The sequence below is a fragment of the Larus michahellis genome, chromosome 1 (genome assembly GCF_964199755.1).
Source record: "Larus michahellis chromosome 1, bLarMic1.1, whole genome shotgun sequence".
NCBI classification, from domain to species: domain Eukaryota; kingdom Metazoa; phylum Chordata; class Aves; order Charadriiformes; family Laridae; genus Larus; species Larus michahellis.
The window spans coordinates 93094769-93116506 of record NC_133896.1 but is presented as its reverse complement, the minus strand read 5'-3'; the positions used below and the strand labels follow the sequence as shown (position 1 = coordinate 93116506).

The following is a 21738-nucleotide window of genomic DNA, read 5'->3' as shown; positions in this document are numbered from 1 at the left end:
TCTTACCAATTGAGACAACATTTGTCGATATATAAACAACATTTTGCTGATATATAAGATAAGCCATTGACAATGATGTCATTTGTAAGTTAGGGGCTGCACAAGATTCTGCAAAGTTCCTAATCACCTTGGGAGAAAATCTGCAAAGGGAATGAACTACTCCACCTCTCCCCTCCCAAAAAAAAGACAGAGCAACAGCTCTACCACATCCTCTAACCACACCACTCTACACAATGAGGCAGAAAGCAGAAGTTACTGCTGCGGAACACATGAAGCCAAAAAGGCAGCTTGACAACTGTCTTCATTATAGCCTGCTTTTCCTGTTTCTACATTGACTTTCACACAGAGATACTTATTCCAAAGTTCAATTAAGAACTCACCATCCGGAACACCCGGCTTTTCAGTAATCCTGATCTGCCGCTCTGGTACTACAGGCTCCCCTTCTGCATTGCCAATATCTGCAGGGAGGTAAGGCAAGGATTGTATCTCTTCTTCCAACGATCTTGGAAAATACAGAGGCAGCAACTTCTGGTAAGTGGCCTACAAATAAGAAAAATGCGTGAAGGTCTATCACGCATCCTTGCTCTTCAGTTAAGGAACACCTGCCCTTGTAGCAAGGACCTTCTCAGAGGTTGGGAGGCAAAGTACCACTTCCCTCAATGGCTTATTTTGGGCTGCTATCTGGCAATAAAGGCAGACAACCTTGATAAAGGTTAATATATTTTTTTTTTGCCATACTGACAAATGACCTGGACCCAACTCTGCTTTAACCTACATGAACTCAGGTAGAAATGAAGTTACAATATGCATGGATGACAGACTTCAGCAAAGGTTGCTTATATTAAAAATGCACCACTATACAAATAACCTTTACTGATCTGACTGAGAAAAGAGAAAAAGCAACAGCCAGCCAAGAGAAAACCTCCCCACATGGAGGAAAAAATCTCTACTGAACATTGTAATACTTCACATGTTCTCTCCAACCGATTAGCAGTTTTAGATGCATTTTTATTTAGATTAGCATCCAGATGCCACAGAGTCTGAACACAGGGGGTGTTCTGCCCAGGAACAGTCATTATCAAGTCCAATATACAAAAGAGAAATCAATGTTCGAACTGCTAGCATCTGTCTGAACACAGATCATTAAATGTCAAGTTTGTTATTTCAACAAGCCAGCAAGCAACATTTAAGATGATGGTAGGTGATCTGTGGGCATGCTAAACTGGCCTTTTGAAAGCTCACTGAGGAGCTAAGGAGGAAAACTTGTATGAGGAATTTCCCTTCTGGCTGGCAGATACCACCCAGCACAACTGCATCCTACAGCCTCTAGTATCGACTCCTGTTCCTGGCTCAGGAACACGGAAGCCAGAAGTGGAAAGGTTCTGAATATGTCCATAGTGGCTGCTAAGAGCAAAACGGTACTGGGAAAGATGTTATGCTAGCAGGAGACAGAAGGATGCTGTGACACCAAAAGTCTATGTGATTTGACGGGGAAATCCGAATCCAGCTCTACAATGCAGGAGTTAATACTGCTGCAGAGAAGACCAAACATGCCCATGAATGCTGGTGGAATGAACGTCAAGGAAGTACCTCCTCAAGCTCAGAGACTGCAAACACCACCTTCTCCAGAGTCTCTCCATGAATCTCCAGGAACCTTCTAACTGTGCCTGCAAAGATTAAGTGTAGTTAGCAAAACAGGAGAAGAAATTTACACACACAGCTACAAGTAAGGAAGTCAGAGTGCAGAATAGAGATACACATCTCTCTCATATGAAATAGCTTCATAGACTGTACACAAGCATAGATTAAGCGGTAGTTTAACACATGAAATGGGTTGTTGGCCATATCAGAAGTTCCATCTCCCCTCTCTCCTGCTTCTCACTTTGGAGATAGATACAAAAAGAGAATAAGCCTCTCTCTGATTTTAGCTTACTAGGTACTCCTCAGTCTGTGAAATGTGATTCTATGGCCCTGCAAAATCAAGCCAACTCCTTCCTTTACAGAGTCACATGCAAATGGCCAAACCCATATATTCCTAGAACAAGTCATTGTGCCTTAAGTTATCAGGAAAGCAAGATAAGCAAGTCACAGCAGAAGCTGGTCCAAGACAGTAAGCCACAAAAAACTTCTGGGGTCAGCTATGCCAGAGGCATATAAAAGTTACATTTGTAAATCATGACAGAAGTTATTTCCTCTGTTACTTTTTTTTTTTTGGACTTTCCCAAAGCTTCAGAATAATCCAGGGACACAATCAAGTTCCTAAGCACTTGCAGCTAAGGGGAAAAAAATGTTCTGTAACCAAGCTCCCAGTCAGACATATCACTGTACAGATGAGGTCTCTGAGCTGCAATAATCTTGATACATGTCAGGATTTTCAAGTGCTTTCCTGTCAGACTGCCAAGAGAGAACGTATCCAAACAAACAGATTGGTCTAGCAGTATTTTTCAAATAGCGTACAGCCCTACAGAGACAACAGAAGAGAGAGAGAGAGAGCGCGCGTGCACAATAAAGGAAAGAAGTCTAACCTACAGAGAGTACATCAAAGTGAGTTTTTCGAGAAATAGTAGAGGGGATTAAAAAAAAAAAAAAAGAAAAGCTATGTTCACATACTTCCTGTACAGGAATTCATGTATAATTGGGTTGACTTGCAACACTACTTTACGGGGCAAATGAAGTTGTGCAGTTCCACAGCAAACAGTTTTCTGAACCTATGTGAGCAGATGTTTTCACATGTCTCACTCAACAGGCAGACAGCAGAGAAAACTATAGACAGATCTGTTTCTCCGGTGTCAGCACCTCTGCTAAACAGAGAGTAAGAAAGATTTCTCCAGTCAGCTTGCACAGCAAGAGGAAAACCCACTCCTTCCATCTGCAATAACTTTCCTATTGTGCAGGAGTACCACGCAGGAGGTCCAGGGACTGGGTGGTGGTGGTGGAAAGCAGACAGAAGCAGGCCAATAGAAATTAAAAAGTCAAAAGAGAAAAGGCAAAAGTAAGAACCAGGCAAGTATATAATATTCTTCTCTGAGAACTTTTCTATTCTTTAAGTATTGTCAGCCTAGGAAGTTTTCCGATTTGTTTTTAGTAGCCTTCCAATTTATTTTTTTTTTCTTTAAAATAGTTTCCTCTTGAACACAAACAAGTTTGAAAACTTTTAGCATCTACAATGCTTTTTGGTAAGGAGTTACATAAAACAAATAGCGTAAGCATAAGAGCCATTTCCCCTTGTTTGTTCTGAACCTGATTCATACTGCATTGTTTGAAGGCTCTTATTTGGGGAGACGGTGAACAGCTGATTCCTATTCACTATTTCCACATCACTCACGAGTTTATAGACACCTATCACACTACCTTCAAATTCAGCGTATTCCAGTCTGAAAAAGAGACTTTAGCTTTGTTAACTATATCTTGCCTTTCCCTATTCTTATTGACCTCCTCAACTTCTAGTTCTGCTATATTCTTTTTGAATGTGTAGCTTTAAAGGGTGGACAAAACACAGATTTATAGCATAATATTCTTAATTTTGTTGTATCTTACTCAGCTTGCTGTTTTGAACTCCAGTGAGCTGTTGTTTTCATGGAACTATCATAATCTCAAGATTTTGCTCCCTAGAATAAGCCCGTCATTTGGCATGTGAAGGCAGAAGCATACAGGGGTGGGTCAGTGGGGAAAGAATATCACTTTGCATTTGGATATGCTGATGACACTAAAATGGCAGATGAAATTCACTCTATTGCTTGAGGTCCATCTACAGCTATTCAACAGTAAGGCCTCATTTTCACTATTCTGAACAATTTGCTATTACCAGCAAACTCTCTCACCTCACTGTTCAGCATCTTTTCCAGATTAATTAATATATTGAAGACTGCAAGTTTCAGCACAGGTTCCCATGGATCCTTTGATAACCTCTCAAGAGGGGAAAGATCATTCATTTTTATCCTCCATTTCCGGATTAACCATGAAAGGTCTTGCCTTTTTACAGCCTGTAACAAACTACAGCCTCCTAAAAAATAGGTTTCTCATATCAACAGCAGTCTGTCAGAGATAAGCAATCTGCTGAATACTGCCATCCAGTTTACATCACTTTCCAAGAAACTTACGCAGCGCTATGTGGGTTGCATCCTCCAGAGGGTAGCATCTTTTCAGAGAGTTAATGACACAAAATCCTACAGAGCACATTGCCTGTTCCCTGAAATCCAGAAAAAGAAAAACAAATGAATAGAAGGTCAAATGAGAACAAGTGTCTGTCAGCACAGCAGAAAACACCAGTACTTTTTTTCCTGCCTCTATGCAGCAGTAATCCTCTTTCAGGTTTGTGCAGAAGGATTCTTTCCTGGCAAGATGCGTACATACCATCATTAAGCAGAGGAGAGAACTATTAATGATTCTACACTGTTTGTTCTTGTGTTTGTTCTCAGATTTCTCCTTCTACCTCAGCTATGTTGTTCCTGCAATTTCTCATATCCTGAATGAAGAAGTTCTTCTCTCAAGCTCCCTGCAATCCTTTTCCAAAATACTTTCCTTCCTGGATCAACAGTGAGGAGCAGGAGGGGAAAAGAAGGTGCTCTTTATTGCAAACCTTCCCCTGTTCCTTCACCTGACCTATCGCTTGTTTTGTTAGAAGTCTGGACACAGACCAAGGTGTCTTACTCAATCCTAGGTATGATTAGAGAATCATTGGCCTGGAGTGATACATACTTTAAAATCTGTAAAACGCTTCCAGCAGAGACACATTTTTAGAAGAGTAAAGCAGAGGTGCTGCCAACAGTCATCAGAGGAGTTTGCGCAAGCTCAGAGTTGGTAGACAATTCCACAAGTGTCAAAAGTTACTCTAGAGAATAGATTGACTGAAAGGCACTCAGAATTCAGTAAGCAGAATTATTAGAATTTTTAATTGTTTTTAACGTGTTACAATCCAGATCTGACCTCGATTGTTACTTCTGAGGCAGAACAAAACTGGCACATACTAGGAACCTTAGCTGTAATCTTGATTATGAAACAGTTACTATTGCACTGTAACACACAGTCCAGACTTGGAAGAATTCATCTTCCCAACTCTAAGAAATTGTTCAGTATATTTTTCTGACGTTGCTCTTGCTCAGTATTTTTTGTGACTGCTACCATCACAACAGCTGTCCAACAGAATACAGGAAAGAACACAGAAAAATAGAAAGCAGAAAGATCAAAAAAACCTATTAGCTAAGAGGAAGTAGAAAATGCCACAGATGAAAGAGGAAAAGCTACAAACCCATCTGCAGCAACTGTGGATTTAGAAATAACCTTGCACCCTTGGCCTTGGAATTTTAGGCGTCCATTACACAAAGGCAGAGAGGTCACATATATGACAGCAGTCAGATCTGCCTGTGGATATGTCCATGTGGCTGCGAAGACGCATGAAGTTGCTGCTCGAACAAGCTCATTTAAAGCTTTTCGCAGCACAGAGCTCAATGCAACTATCAATGCTGCCTCTCCTCAAAGTCACTGAATGCTGTACAGCTCTAGCTCCACTGTTTCAGGACTTGAACCAGCTCAGATCTCTCTGCATGTTTTATCTACACCACAACCCAATAACAAAAGGCATGAAGCATACCATGAAGCCACTAATGTCCTCATGTCCTTAAGCAAATCCAGTATATGTGAGAAGATATTCACAGCCTTTGTGCAGACCCAAGTATCTAGAACAGATATGCCATGGATGGCAAACTCTCAGGTAAGTTGTCGTGTGCTTACTTTGTGAGCTGCAGGACATTGCGGTAGCAGCTGTATAGAGAACTCTCAGCTGCTGTGCGATACCGGCTTTTGTATTTGGGTCCCACTGTGTGAATGATGAAACGCGCAGCCAAATTAAATCCTTTGGTGAGCTTCGCCTCACCTGTCCTGCACCCTGAAAAAAATAAACGCAAGGATAAATACCGATGTCATGACAAGAAAGCTAGAAGTACTCAAGCCCTTGACTTCCTCCAGAATCAGACAACTCCACTTCACACACAGAAGTCAGTGTTGTAGACATCAAATATTAAGGACAGCATTCTATCTCATAACAGCTGCTCAGTATCACCTAATCACGTTGAGAAGGTGAGAAAGCTGCGCTCATTCCTCTCAATTTTAAAAATACACCTACAAGGAAAAATCAGAAATTGCTAGAAGTGCTGTCTTAATTGCAGTGCTTACTATGCAACATACATGCAGAGAACTGCATATTCAACAATATGCAGAGAACTGATGCACAAATATGCTACACAACCAGCAATAAAAAGTCTTTCTGAATTTAACAAGTTGGTTTGGGGAGATTGCTTTTTGGATAAAAGGACTACAAGTCTCCTTAATCAAACCCACCAGCTGTTGGCAAAGCTATTAAAAAATGAATTGATCAAGCACTTGTTTCATGTATGCTTCCAGAACATACACTTCTTTGTTTTTCAAGTTTCTTTGTGTCCCCAAGGCAGAAGTATGATTCTCATGGAGATCATACTTTCTTGACAGACTAGGTGTCTAGTCTCAAGGCAAGGAAGTTCAAGCAACACATTTAATTGCTCCATTCACAGCACCCTCCAGTTACACACTGTCAGATCATTTACTGCATACTAGCATACTTCACATCTTTACCTCTTTTTGGTTTTGATTGCTCTTTGGCCATCTCCTGCAAGGTACTCATACCTAATTCCTGCAGTTTTTTGCAAGGTAAATCAGTTTGTCAGAACCCTCGATGTCATCCATTGACCTATTCCTTTCAGTTTGTCAGTACATTTCTGATCATGAAAAATCCGGGAACAGCTACTGTGTTTGAAGTCTGTGTTTTCTTCGGCACCTGGAAGAAAGGTCTGCTAACTCTCCTCTAGTCCACCCCAGTTCTGGACAGCTGAAGAAATACTTCTAGTCTTTCTCTTTCACCACCCTCAAAGACAAGCATTTTCTACCTTCTTCCTTCTGCTTGTACAGCTGCACTTCAGTTTTCTGATCTGGCTGAAAACTGATTGTTTTTCACTAGATTAGCTTTCAGCCTGATCTTACGGGTTGCCAGTGCCCATAAAAAGGAATGAGATGTGATCAAGCGGCTGTGACCACTCTTCTGGCAGCAGCAATGCAGTAGCTTGGCTTAAGTCAATCATGAAGCTACCCAGTGAATAGGAGCATTCATCTCCTCCACTACACTGTTCCTTGGGGTGCTCAGGCAGGCTATCAGCAGACATGAAAACACATTTTGTGGTAAGAGACATTCCAGGTTGAGAATCTCTCTTAGTCAAAACTTTAAGCATGTCTGTTTCACAGCAACAACACACTGCCTTTAAGCCAACATCTTGTAAATTTTTGATCCAATGTATCACATGATTAGCTTCTACAGACCTCCACCTTCTTTCATCTGGGTCATCACAAGGAATATGACGGCATACTGAAACTAAGCATACCCTTCTGAATTACTGCGCATCCTCTGAGACACCTCAGCTCAAGAGAGCAACTATATAAGCACGATATGGAAAAAGCAGAAGCTAAAACTGAAACAATGTACCAGATATCAAGTTACTACTCTTCCTCCATGATGCATCCAACTAACACAACTTCAAAAGAACAAGCAAGGATCTGTAGGAAAAACTGTCTTGTGAAACAGAATGAAACACGTTCGACCAAGGTATAGTTGTGAATTCAGTGGGAAAACTAATAAATGCGGATAACCAGGCATGGCATCGGTAATCTCTTAACTATACTTAAATCGCACTTAGCACTTCCCAAATGCCTTCTGCCTGGAGATCTCTACAAAATCTATAAAACTAAAACAAGCAGCAAGTACTATTCCTATTTGAAGGTACAGCATGAAGTGACCTAGTCAACTGAGCTGCACAAGGTCAAGGTCTGTGGCAAAACTGGGAACAAATTCAAGATCTTATTTCTTTTATCCGATGAGACTTCAAACATTAGTACAGCTTTCTCTCCAAGTTTAAAATGGAAAGTCTGAATCCTCCACATGAGGCACGCAGCAGAGAAAAAGTCTCGCCGGAGTTGGAAGACTACTACGCATTGCTCTTACAGAAGGTCTTTATTAGACTGCAACAAATGTGTTGCTAGGCAAGCATGGATCAATAGCACTTCATCTGCAAGCTTGGACCATTGGCTGTAGTATTTCTGTGTTAATCAAAACTACACACTGTTCCCAGGAACATGCAAGTTAGCTGAGCCTTAAAGAAAGCACAGGCCTTTGAAAGGTCAGCACATCACATGGTTTAAAATAATGATTTTTTTTTTGTCCTTGGAGTCTATGAAATATGGCTCTATACCAAGCAGTAGGAATAAAGCAGGAGAGAACTAACTGAAAATCGCCACTACACCCAATTTACAGCTTTAGAGTAGAGACCATACATTTTCACTTTTCTCCCCAAGAATTATGAAAAAAGTTCAAGGTTAAATGGGAAAGAGTGCAAAGAGGCAGAGGTTACAGAAGAACCATAAACTAATTTCTTAACTAAGCTCTCTTCCACTTCTGCTATCGTGAGAAACGCATTAAGGGTACACAAAAGCCAAAGCTGCAACACAGTCTCTCTTTCCACCCCCCACACAACTCGCCAGCAGAGTGCCACAGAACTGATTTCTGAAAAGCTCTTGTCACAAGATTAAAAGGAAACTGCCGTGTATTGGGAGTTGTGAACCTGCACGATGCATTACAGAGAGAAGACATCAGTATCATCACAGGGGTGAAGGATGCAAAACTACATGTAACGCAGCACGGTAAAAAGGAATTTAAGAAGCTAAGCCCAGCTTTTACAAATAACTCCCTACAGAGCTGACAGATCTCAAATTTTAAGGACTCCTTGAAATGTCGTCCCTCTTCTCAGCATACAGTGCACACCAAAGTTTATTTCAGAAAAGTTCTAGTGTACATAGCAGGGTCCTAACTATTCTATAACGTCTACTGCATTTTAATAGTTGTTTCCACCCAGAGGATGCACACTCACTTTTCCATCTCCTATGAAATGGTTACTCCTGTTTTACTTCCAGGTTACTCACAAAAAGCAAGCTGAATCAGAAAAACATGATTTTATAAAAACAGAGGATGTTTATTCTATTGTAGTTTAAGCTACCAAGAGTTTATATTAGAAATATTATGAGTCGTTCCGTTATTCTGTGATAAAGAAACAGAGCTGTGACCCAAGAGAGCGAGCATTGTTAATCAGGGATCAGTTGAGTCTCAAAATTCAGCTCAGTACCATAGTTACTAGAAGTGTGGACTTTTAACTGAAAACTGTATTAGACTTCTGTATGACCTTGGGTAACTATAAACTCTTTGTTCCTCACACACAAAATAAGGAAACTCTTCTTTTTGTTTAACAGGCGCTGGGAATAAAGCAGAGTATTTGTAAATCTTATTATCAGCCATAAACTCTGTTAATAAAGAATCTAGGTAAAGCAAACTTCATCCATTTCCAGAATAGCCTTCCATTAGGGAACATCTTGAAACTTTATTAGAAAGTAATTTGTTGTGCAGAATAGGCAAGGAACCAAACAAGTTAAGTGATCACTAATACTTTATTTAGACATGCAGTGTTTTATCATTCCATCTATTATTGCCATGGTTTCCTGAAAGACTGTGTGTGTATATTAATAGCCTGAAAGAGCATACACAAAGTGTATATTAGAACCCACTGAATTTCTGCAATTGTGAACTTCAGTTCCTGTCTTCCACAGTGTACACATGCTGAACAGGATAAGAACAAAATCTGAAGATGTACAAGACTGGTCCCTCAAGTAAAAGCTCTGATAAGCTAAGTACTCGAAGTGGCTTCAAATAAAAATGGGAATTATTGTATCACAAAGTGAGGTCTCAGCAACTTGAACACTGCCACAGATTTTCAATGATCTGTAACCCAAATGGCAAAAAGAGAAGAGACTAGATTGGCATGCGTTCCCTCCATTTATTTCACATTAACACTAGACATTAGGGGGGAAAAGCTATACCTTGATTTTAGTTTACAGCCAAATCCTGATGCTTTGTACTATGCAAGGACAGTAGATTTCAATAAGATAAAAGTGTCTCCAGCCACTTGCCTTTAAGCTTCTGGAGTTCATCCTTCAGGTCAGGCCCAGCATACATGAATATACTTTCAGATACTGGATTCTTATCAGTGAGAGATTCATTACTGGTGTTTACTATGGCTGTGCAGTTCAATAATGCTACATCTCCTTTCCTGAGGAAACAAGGAAACAGTTTATTGCAGGCTAAATGTCAGACTAAGCAGGATATTCTCAAGTAAGTGCGGACAAGCAAGGAAATGTCAAGTTAAAGGAAAAGCATTAATAGTACTCGAGTGCCCACACAGCGTAGCGTACCCTGACATGCTCACCATGCAAAACCATCCTTTGCCTCTAACGAATAAAGACTGCATGCCACCCGTCATTTCCTTAAAAACTCGCAGCCTCAGCAGTAACTTAGTGATGTACATAGAAAAGGCAGTGTTGTAGTTGTACGTAGCCAGTGGAACGTGTACAGTAGCGTGTTAAACTGGTGGAGTGTAATATGTTCCAAAAAAAAAAAGTGTATTTTCTCTTGGAAAGAAGAGGACAGTCCTTATAATGTATTACTTTCAAAACATCAACAGTTTTTTCAATGTACTTTTTCGGTCTGCATACACACTATCCAGGGCACCTTACTACTGCTGCTCTTCCTAGGCCACTGAGGATCTAAAGTGACACTGCAGCTAGCCAAGTTTTTATTGCTTTAGTTCCAAAATTTGAACCCGCAATTTGATCATGTTCATTCTGCTGTTCGAGGATCAGACATGCAGAAGATAAATAAAGCAGAGATGCACAAAAGACAATGGAGTAGCAGAAATCTGACCTGCTTTTTATCGCAACAGCAGCCAATAGATTTTGGGATCAAAAAGCATAGGAAAGGAAGGGAAATAAAGATTCCCACACACAAGGAGAAATTCAAATAGCAGTTGAAATTGCACACATTTATTACACCCAAGCCCAAGTCATAAGAGATGTTTAACCTTTTACTTCTCTCTCTCTCTTTACTTAATCAGGTTCAGGAAATCCATGAACAGTCCCATTTCCTGCATGTATTAACCAGAAAGACTTTCAGGCTGATCCCTGAATCTGTGTCCCTCAGAAATCCTTCTCTCTTCATATTGATTAACAGTAACTCACCTAGAGAGCAGGTTTGAGTATCTGAGTTAGAGGAAACAAAAACTGAGGGAGTAAGTTCACCTCAGCAGACTGTATTTTATCAATAGATTTTGTTAAAAAACATGGACACAGAACACAGAAGGGGGGGGGGGGCGGGGAGGGAGGAGGGGAGAGCCAAAAGCAAGCCATAAGAGCCACATGAAAGAAATACTGATGTAAACCAGAAAAGTGAAAGCAGAACAAAGCCAGCAAAGAAAGAAAAAAGCTAGCAGACACCAAATATATTTTTTAAAAATTTGTATCGAAGTGCCCAATTAAGTTTGGATATTAAGCATACGGTATGACAGTAGGGAGTACAGCTCCAGTTTGCACCATCAAGGAAAGCCTATGAACATGGAGTTTATAACGTATGGCAGAGCAAATCTCAGATTTGCAGATTTACAGAGAACAAAGATCGTTTTCTTTGCAGACCTGTAACATTTGATGCAAGAAAAGAGGGCTTGAAGGCTTTATTCTATAGCAAAATTTTTATATGTGAGGCAATCGGATCCCAGCAGCAAATGGAGAAGTGATGACAAACACACGATAGCCATATGGAACTTACCATAAGATTATTTTTGCATTGATGTCTTTCCTGTATGGAAAAGGTGATCTAACACCAACTTGAGCTTTTTCGACAGGATTTTGGTGAGAGTCCAGCTGCTTTGCCTCATAGGCATCAGTCCAGCTTGGCAAACTGTCAACATCCACAAACTGGGAAGGAGCACCCAAGGGATCCATGGAATGGAAACAACAACTCCTTTCCTCTGCTAACTTGTCACACTCCAATTCTTGCTGGAGTCTTCCACGTGCTTTAAAGGAAGAAAATCATACCAGATCATCAGCTGTTCATTAAGACTAATTCCTGTGGAGCCAAACCTTTCACAAGACTGCAATGCAATTACATCAAGCGAGAAACAGAAAAACAGATTTCCATCTCAACCACTCTCTTTCTCGCTAGTTTTGCTATCTCTATGCAAAAAAAAGCAATGCAAATACTTATGGAATACTTGCAAAGACAAGCCTTTTCCAACAGCACAAGATGAAAACACCTTCTTTACTAAATTAGTCCCACTGACTTGTGATTCTGTATTTTGAAAACACTGAAAACAAATTCCCAAGAGTAGAGAGGACTTTACTCATTCTGAAAATTGTTATTTCTATATCTAAACAAAAAGCAAATTTGTAGCAGGGTATGTATAATCAGAGGTTTTGGTCTAGCCCTGGGTCATACTTAAAAAAAAAACCACAAACCAAAAGAAAATACCCCCACCCCCAAAGCACCACAACCCCCCAAAAGCTAAAAACCCTAAATGCCAAAAAAAACCTTACAAACCAATGAAAACATTCTCTCTTCCACTAAATCACACAACCCTTGCAGTTCAGTGAGTTTTGAAGCACTGCAAATAAGACTTATATTGCTTAGTTCTTACAGTCATGCAGTTAGGCACAAAACACTTTCACCCAAAAGGGTTTTGCAAGAAAGAGCAAAGATGTAAATGTGAATGCTGGCCAATGAACCTGCAGACTGAACTTTGCCATCTCACCCTTTTTTTTTTTTTTTAAAGGCTGAGATGACACTGGTTGGTAGCGTACGATTCAAACTCGGTGAAACGTACTTTCCAATTACCAGCACATAACGCCTACGCTACTACATTTTCATTGTTAACTACTAAACTATACTAGTGAATTAAGCTAGCACAAGCACACTCGCATAAGCGGCTTCGGTTTGCTGTATACACACCTACTATTTAACCCTTTTCACAGGTTCGTAATTGATAACAATTTTGAAAAGACAGCATCCACAAGCGGTAACTCTGGAACATGAACGAGAAGATATATTTACTAAGAAAAAAACCCAAACCAGACATCCAAACTCAAACTGAGGGGTAATAAAGGCGGACACTAGGACAAAGATAGACATAAGAGCACCTAAACAAGAGTTTTGCCATGAAGAGCTGGCTGAAAAGCAACGAACAAGAAGATAAGAGCCGTTAGAGCGGCTCCAACCAAAAGCTCAGCCACAGCAGCATCTTTCGTCTGACGAACAGCCAAAACCGGGGGCCTGGTGCGAGGCGGACAGAAGCAGAAGGGTGCACCGAGGCTCCCCTTGGACATCCCCCCTCCCCAGGCTGTTGCCCGGGGCCCTCCCGCGGCAGAGGCCGTCCCGGCGGGGATGGCGGCCTCGCAACGCGGAGCAAAGCGCTGCGAGCGGGAGCCGAGGCCCCTAAAGCTCCCCGGGTAGGCTGTCATGCTCCTGCCCGGGAGGAAGGCGCCGTCTCTCCCGCAACCCACCGCCCGGTAACCCGCACCGCTGGGGGCGAGGCCAGCGAGCGGCCGGTACCTCCCCCCAACCCCTGTCAGCGCGGAGCCGCCGCCGCCGCCGCCACCGCCGCCACTAGCAACAGCAGCCTCCTTCCCCCCGGCCCGCCCGCGCAGCAACTCACGGGCAGGCTGCGCCGCTGCCAGCCCCGCCCGAACAGAGTCTCGGTCGGCGCCGCATCGGCGACATCACCCAGAAAAGCGGAGCGGCGGCCGCCGAGCGCTTCCGCTTCCGGGAGTAGCCCCGCCCCCTCGGCCCAGGGCTGCCCGGCCACCGGCTTCAGCGCCCCGCTTCCGGCGGGAGCTGTCCCCGCCCACACGGACGCACTTCCGGTGTCGGCGGCGAGGGGACGGGCGCGCGGCACGTGTGGCGGTCGGTGGCACCGGGAGGAGACACGGGGCGTCCTCGGCGCCTTCCCTCCCTCTCCGCCGCGCCGCCGCCATGGGCCTCACTCGGCAATACCTGCGGTACGCGCCGGCCGCGCTCTTCGGGCTGGTGGCCAGCGCCCGGGGCAACGCGGCCTTGGTGGGGCTGCGCGGCGAGCGGGGCCGCTGCGTGGCGGTGCCGGCCTGCGAGCACGTCTTCGTCTGGGACACGCGGAAAGGGGAGAAGGTGGGAGCGGGGCCCTCCCGGGGCTGCGGGGGGTGGGGGGCGATGATAAGCACGGGGCGGGTGTGGCGTGCGGCGCTTTGGGACCGTCTGAAGCAAAGCCGTGCGTTGTCAGCGGGCCGCTTAAAACAGGCGGGTGTCACAGAATGGTAGGGGTTGGAAGGGACTTTCGGAGATCATCTGGTCCAGTCGCCCTGCCAGGGCAGGGTCGCCTTAGAGCAGGTTGCACGGGAACGCGTCCAGGCGGGTTTTGAATGTCTCCAGAGACGGAGACTCCCCCACCTCTCTGGGCAGCCTGTTCCAGTGCTCTGCCACCCTCAAAGTAAAGAAGTTCCTCCTCATGTTTAGGTGGAACTTCCTATGCTCAGGTTTGTGCCCATTATCTCTTGTCCTGTCACTGGGCACCACTGAAAAGAGCCTGGCCCCATCCTCTTGACACATGCCCATTAGATAATTATAAGCATTAATGAGATCTCCCTCAGTCTCCTCCAGGCTAAACAGACCCGGGTCTCTCAGCCTTTCCTCAATAATGATGAGGTGCTTCATTCCCTTGATCATCTTCGTATCCCTCTGCTGGACTCTCTCCAGTAGTTCTTCGTCTTTCTTGAACTGTGGGGCCCAGAATTGTACACAGATTCGGCCTCACCAGGGCAGACTAGAGCGGATGACCTCCACAGCTTCTCTCCCTCCCCCCTTTTCTGTAGTCTGGGCACAGCTTGAGGTTTGCTTGCGGTGCGAGTGTGCAGCTCTGGGTGTGCCCTGGCCGAACCTTGCTGTTGATTCTTTGAGATTTGCCAGCAATACCTCAGTTGGTGAAGAGTAATTGCTGCCACAGCGACTGGGAAGCTGTTCTCTCCTTAGCTGGTGACCAGCGGCAGCACTGTGTGAAAATTCTGGGATGAAACAGGGGTGTCGTGGAGTTTGTGTTTCAGCTGTGGAACTGGGCTTCCCATGTGAAAGCTGTATCCGCTTGTGGGGTTGTGAGATTCAACTTTAAGGACTTTGCCACATGTTTCCTCTTGTCAGATTCTGAAATCATTGTAAGTGATACTGTCCACTACAAACTGAATTCAGGATTTGCTTTAGCAGCTGCTAGAGTGGTGACTGCTGGCATGTTGTTTTGGAGGTGTTTTTATCATTCTCAAGTTCTTGTGCAGTCTGTGAAAAAGCAGCTCTGTCCTATACTTGAGAAAGAGAGGATGAGTCAGGAAGAATGTTTCAGACTTTACTCTTAAACAACATTCCTTGCTCTATGACATTTAAAATGCAGGGGCAGAAGTTTGGGCTTCTGAGTTCTGCACCTCATTCTGCACCAATTTCCTGTTTGATTATGAGAAACTCCTTCCCTTCTAGCTGCTGTCTGCCTTGTAAAATGGGGCTAACGACACTGTCTTCAGCACAGGAAGCTGAAAAACGAACTTCTAAAGTGGCAGAAGCACTCAGTTGGAAATTCAGTAGAAGAGCAGAGTGTATTCTTTCTGCTGTGTACGCGTGTGGCTCTGACATATCATTTATCAACATTGTATGTGTTTTGTCTCCTAAAAATTGCAGGTTCTTATCCTTAAGGGTCTCAAGCAGGAGGTCAGTTGCCTCTGCCCTTCTCCGGACGGGTTGCACTTGGCTGTTGGATATGAAGATGGATCAATCCGTATCTTCAGCCTCCTAAGTGGAGAAGCGAGTGTCACTTTCAATGGACACAAGGCTGCAGTTACAGCCCTGCAGTATGACCATCTGGGTGGCCGGCTGGTGTCTGGCTCAAAGGTGAGGGTTGTACATCTGGAGGACATCCCTTTCATAGAGATGCTCGATGGAGAAGGCTGACCTGCACTAAAATGTTTGGTATTTTAAGTGGGTTATGTGGCCTCTGCCTATAGCCAGAAGATGGCAGTGAGAGGAATCGGGCCTGCAAGACAGCGATGGAGTTGGGGAACCTGGGGCTAGGAGAGCAGCGAGGACTGCAGGGCAGGAGCGTGGGGTACTAGAAGAGCTGTTAAAGATGAAGAAGCTTGTGAGGTCAGGAATAGTGAAAAGCAGGGCAGAAGTGCATCTGTTGGTCTGAATGTACCTCAGGGGAAGGAATGTCACTTGCTTTAATCATCCCTAACATTCAAATTCAGAGTGGAAAAGCTTGCTGTCAGGTAGCCTTTTCTGTCTCATAGCAGAGGTAGACATTTTGCAGGGACAAATGCCAGTCTCTTGGAGATGATCTGTCTGTTCCAGGATACAGATGTCATCGTGTGGGATGTCATTAATGAGAGCGGTCTGTACCGGCTGAGAGGACACAAGGATGCTGTCACTCAAGTCCTTTTCTTGAAGGAGAAGAACCTATTGGTCACCAGGTGAGCCGGCCAAGTGTAGTGGTCAATCAGGAGCCACTTGTATTTTCTGTGATATCTCAGACCCACCGGTATCTTAGAATATGATTTTGTTGTGTCCACATATTTCTTAAGTCCACTGTCTGAATCCAAATATGGTAAGCGGAACTGAAATGGCTATCCTGAAAAACAGCGTTTGAAAAAGGGTTTAACTTTTTAGTAAGTGTAGTACTAGTACTAGTAAATGTAGCAGCTTAGAATTGTTATAACAAGGAATGGTGATAATATGTTCACTATATATGTAACCGGTTTTGCTGTTTATCTTGAAAAATTAAGCAGACTTACCTTTAGTATTTGTAATTCACGCAGCAAAGTAACAGAAAAGTTGCTTCCTAGTAAGCTGTAATTAAGCTGGAATTAAGCTGGAATTAACTAAAAGGTGATAGATGTTCTTTGAATGGGTTTTTAGCTGCTAGTATCCCTTTAATAATAAATGGTTCACAGAAGGTACACTTGCTCAAATATCAGTCAATAATTTTTTTATTTATTAATGTAATCTAATAGCTAAATAGAAAAGTGCGTGCAATCAGTATAAAATTAGATGTTGTTTCTTATGCTTTTTTTGTTGTTTCAAATAGAAAAAGTAGTATTTTGTTGGTTTTGTAGGTGATACCTGTTTCATGATGCAATTTTGAGTCTTTGCAGTTCAGCTTTACAAATGCTTCTTAATTCTCTTGGTAGCTAAATTGAGATAAAAAATTCCTCTCTATTTTTTTTTTTTTATTAACAGAGTAGAGATGTTATCATCCTGTTTTTCTGGAGATGCAAAGTTTTGCTTCCTTATTTTAGCTTGCTTTTTTGCCCAGGAAGCTAACTACAGTCCTTTGTGTACAGAACTTTTTGCAATATTTTCATATGTCCAATTTACAAGTATCTTTGGATCCTGTGTGACAAAAGAGATGGATTAACAATAAATATTACTTGTAATCAGAATATTTTTGTCCTGATGGAGCTTAGTAATGGAACAAGTTTTATATTTTTATTTATTTGAAACTTATTGAGGAAAATAGGCTCTAACAAAGTTACCAAAAAGAAAAAAGGTATTAATTGTTGTAGAATGTACTGAAAGAATCTGTATAAATGTTCAAATTACTATTCTTGGGTGCTGTTGTAGTATTGGGGTGTCATAATATAGTCAGAAATGTGTTTTCAAGGAGATCTGATCCTACGGAGGCTTTGAAGGACGAAACAGCTGTAATTCTTTGTTAGGAGGAGCAGTTCCAAATCATTGTTCAAAATGAAGGAATTCACTTTTCTTGTAGCCTGGTCAATGCACAAGCGTGGCATAGGTTGAGAATGTGAACGGGGTGTGTGGGGGGCGTTTTAGAAGCAGCTGTAGAATTGATGAGCACTTTGCACTTATTGTTCTCGCTAAATAAGCGGGAAGGGAGGCTGTGTAACACAGGCTTGCAGCTGAACCCAGTGGAGGAAGCAGTTTTCAGTGACTTGCTAGGTAGCTTTTTGTAGCATCTTTGTATTGCTATAATTTGTCCTTGTGAAATTCGATGTCTGAGCAGCTGCTCTGTAATATGTTGTGGCATGTTTTAGATTTTTGTACTTCTACAACTTTTCTAAGCACGTGAGCTCTGGCAGTCTTTCCTCATGTCTTGAGTTTTTCTTCTTTGTTCCAGCGGCAAAGACACACTGGTGAAGTGGTGGGATCTGGACACCCAGCACTGCTTCAAAACTCTGGTTGGACACCGTACTGAGGTAAAGAGGATGTGCGTGTGGGGAGCTGTTGGGATGGAGGGACTTTGGATTACATGTCATGGCTCATTTTGTGCTTTCAGGAGCTGTAAACTGGCACTGTGTTACATTTTGCTTGCCATTAGGCTTTAGGGATGGGCAAATGAGAAACTTCCAAACGTTCCAGGAGCTGTCATCAACGTGTAGGAGGTGGCAATTCAAATACAGATGTCCCCGGAGGAGGTCCTGGCTAGATCCAGTCTCTTCTTGGTTGCCATTTAAATAAATCAATTAAAGATGCTCTGCTGTTTTTATGATAGTTAAAGGAGCCATAATCCAATTCCTCACATTGTGCTTCTGGACAGGTTTGGGGGATGGCTTTGATATCCGAAGAGAAGCGCCTGATCACTGGGAGTGCTGACAGTGAGCTGAGGGTGTGGGATATCACGTACATCCAGGAGGTAAGATATTCCCTCTGTAATCCCAGTCTTGCCCAGCTGCTTGTCTTTGGACTAAGATGGGACTGGAACACGTTAGATCTGATTGATGTTCTGGGAAACAGAGCCAAAGCAATGTCTAAGGGGTCCAGAAGCTGCTCTTGGGATAGATTTTGCGGTTTTCTGTGTTTTGAGCTTTCAAGTGAAGCTGTGAGCACTTCCAGAACAAGATTTCCAGAGTGTGTCAGATCTTCCTGACTTTAGGCTAGAGAAGACAGTCTTGTGGGTGGATGATAAGCAGGGGAGGACGTGGAGTATTTGGTGCCTACAGGCATGCTGTAGGCCATTCCTTTGTTGCAGTGTGTGATGACTACTTGTTCCTCCAGGGAAATGAAGTGCAAGTGAGACAGAACCAGAACACTGTAGCTCTTGTGGTTTAAGATACTCCTTATATATTTTTTTCTCTGTGAACAGGTAAAAGACCCCGATGAACCAGAATCCAAGAAAATCAAAGGGTCTTCACCTGGAGGAGAAGAAAACACTGAAGAGGATGAGACCCTAGAGTTGGATGAGTGTCCTGAGGAAGTAAGCTCAGTTTTCCATGCTGTCTGTGGGGTGGTGTATCTAACACCATTTCCACGGTGCTGCTTGTAGAACTAGCAGGAGTTTGAGTCGCTCACATGTTGCTTGTGTGTATTGGGTTTATACCCCGGGTGTCAATTTTATCCTATTAGGGAAAACGTAGTAATTTTTGTCTTTCTTCGTAACATCTTCCTTGGCAGCAGTTGCTGCCTCATCTACCTGCAAAACATCAGCAGCAGTATTTGTGCCAAAACACATACACATGTTATTCTCCAGTGAAAGCTTTTTTTTTGCCTTCTCTCTGGGGAGGACTAGCGCATGTTTAAAGTTCAATAATGCTAACAGAGCTCTTTCATCAAACAACAAGGGAACAAAATAGTTACTAGCTGGTCTGCAGCTCTTGAGTTCAGTGCCGATGCTCAGCTTTGCAGGTCAGTAGCAGAAGCTGAGAGGTCAGAGTTGCACCATAACAAAATATGATGTGAGATTTGATTGCAGAAAGCTGTTTCCATTTGTGCTGCTGGTGGAGACTTTACTGAATCTGTCTTTCCAGTGGAACTTTCTGGGCTCCTCCTTAGATGTCAGACTATAGTTTAAGGTAGATACCTGACCTTTTTAAATGTTTTTCCAACTTCCTCTCCAGAGGATTTCTCTCCCTTCAATTACCCATTTAAGAGTCTTTGTTCTTGCCTTCTCTGCCTCTTCTGACAGAGGAACTGGGCTCTGCTGCCTTTGTAGCATAAAAATTCAGCTGTATCTCTATACATATATGTCTATAGTTTGCCAATAAAGTTAAATTTTTCTTCCACTGAGGCTGTTGATGACTATTTTCAGCTAAAATGCAGCAAAACATAAGGAAGTAATCCTGTAGCTCACACAAGTGCTTGTTTTGTCCCGTGTTTTATCCTTGCTATCAGGACCCTGTAGGTTCATTTCCTCCTCTTCTCCTCTTGACTTCCCTTGCCAGTAGGTTTCTGAGCTTGCTCGAGAAGATCACTTGACCTTTCAGACCAAAGTTGTTCTCCTTCTTTCCCTGTAGCGCCTCGTAAAGTGCAGCAAAGTTGGATCCATCATGCGAGAAGGCAGAGACCGAGTAGTTACTCTTGCCACAGACCGAACAGGCAAGATTTTGGCCTGCCATGTAAGTAATGGGGCGGTGGGGGGTCGTGTCTCTGCTATCGAGCTGTAGAGGAAGCTGTTAGACACCTTGGGTAGTTTACGTGAGGGCCAGCCAGGGCTTTGCGTGCCTTTAACTTTGTTTGCTCTGTCTCTAGGGAACAGATTCTGTTCTGGAAGTGTTCTCTGTCCTTTCTGAAGAGGAAGTCCAAAAGAAGTTGGAAAAGAAAATGAAGAAAGCAAAGAAAAAAGCAAAGTAAGCAGTTTTTGGATGCTGTCTGTATCCAGAGAACTGTTAGAAAAGCCCTTCAGCATCATGACACAGTGGTTGAACTCCAAGCTATTGGTCATTCTGCCTGTGCTAGCTGTTGTATTTTGGGGTCACTGTTCCTGTGCATCCTTTGTGCTTGTCTGAATGACACTGCTCTCAGAGACTAAGGAAATACGTTTCTTTTTGAGTCTTCTCCCTGCAAAAAAAGCTAACGTGTGCGAAGGAATGGACAAAAACTGGGTTTTTAAGAGCTGAGCACTTCTACCTGACGTTCATATTTATACTGCTTGGTGCATCAAATAAAATCCTTGATAAGACTTTGTTGAGAGTTTCATCTGATAAATCAGGGTGACTCCGATACCTCATCTCCTGTTTTACAGCAGGCAGAGATACATGTGAGAGCTTTCTTAATGTTTACTTCATGTTAAGTTTCTCTTTGGGTATCCTGGCACTTAACAGGGTGCCTCATAACAGCCCTTAGGAAGAGGTCCGGCTCCAGAGTAGAAACAGAAGCAGAGGGCATGTAAATCTGGAGATGCACTTCGGCAATGGCTGACGGCTTTTGGTGAATGGTAGGAGATAAGCAGAAGCTGATCTCCCTTTTTAAAATGCAGCTTTCTGTTGTCTGTTTTGTACCCATCTTTCTAAGGTGCCATGTTGAAGTGCTTTGGCTCTAGAGGGGTTGCCTTTTTTAGGACAGATTATCTCTTTGGTAGTCTGCATACCAGCATGAACTTCACTGTCTCACCCTGTTCTTAAACGTAGTTGCAGTGCTGGATAAGAGGGTGGTTGTTTTCAGCAGGCTAAGTGGTTTCCCTCTGTTATTCTCTGTCCCTGTGTTAGTTTGTGGTGCCTGTGCCAAGTTATTTAACTCTCCTCTATTATCTGACATTTCTAGCCAAAACTCTGAAGAGGAGCCTGAAAGGAGTGTGGAGCTGAGCCTGCAGGAGGAGATTCAGCGGGTCACTAACATCAGAGCTTCTTCTAAAATCAAGTGAGTGGAAAGCCTGTTGTAGAGCCTGAGCTGTGGTTACGGAGCTGCTTGGGGAGAGCTCTCCCCAGCTCATTACAGGGGGAGATGGAAGACATTTCCCCCTCAACATCTGGTTCAGCTTGGAGTTGGGGAGGGGCCTACCACAATCTGCCAGTCCATTCAACTATGTTCCACAATGGTCCCCTTCT

General features: G+C 43.2%; 2 protein-coding genes across 3 annotated transcripts in view; one reads left to right on the top strand and one right to left on the bottom strand.

Moving 5' to 3' along the window:
- GDAP2 (ganglioside induced differentiation associated protein 2) overlaps positions 1–13778 on the bottom strand; it is a 23546-nt gene extending 9768 nt beyond the window's left edge. Inside the window, exons 1-8 of one of the 2 annotated variants that reach the window (XM_074593397.1) lie at positions 13605–13738; positions 12902–12974; positions 11723–11969; positions 10036–10175; positions 5731–5884; positions 4101–4189; positions 1591–1667; positions 381–540 (exon numbers count right to left, since the gene is read on the bottom strand). In XM_074593397.1, the coding sequence (XP_074449498.1) occupies positions 381–540; positions 1591–1667; positions 4101–4189; positions 5731–5884; positions 10036–10175; positions 11723–11898 (796 nt within the window). In that variant the 5' untranslated portion in view covers positions 11899–11969; positions 12902–12974; positions 13605–13738. Of the gene's footprint in view, positions 1–380; positions 541–1590; positions 1668–4100; positions 4190–5730; positions 5885–10035; positions 10176–11722; positions 11970–12901; positions 12975–13604 lie in introns of both variants that reach the window. The other variant, XM_074593396.1, reaches the window with a different exon arrangement.
- Positions 13708–21738, top strand: part of WDR3 (WD repeat domain 3) — a 21175-nt gene continuing 13144 nt past the window's right edge. Inside the window, exons 1-9 of the mRNA XM_074593395.1 lie at positions 13708–14092; positions 15641–15850; positions 16310–16428; positions 18096–18174; positions 18516–18611; positions 19062–19172; positions 20209–20310; positions 20444–20541; positions 21455–21550. Of these exons, the coding sequence (XP_074449496.1) occupies positions 13922–14092; positions 15641–15850; positions 16310–16428; positions 18096–18174; positions 18516–18611; positions 19062–19172; positions 20209–20310; positions 20444–20541; positions 21455–21550 (1082 nt within the window). The 5' untranslated portion in view covers positions 13708–13921. The remainder of the gene's footprint in view (positions 14093–15640; positions 15851–16309; positions 16429–18095; positions 18175–18515; positions 18612–19061; positions 19173–20208; positions 20311–20443; positions 20542–21454; positions 21551–21738) is intronic.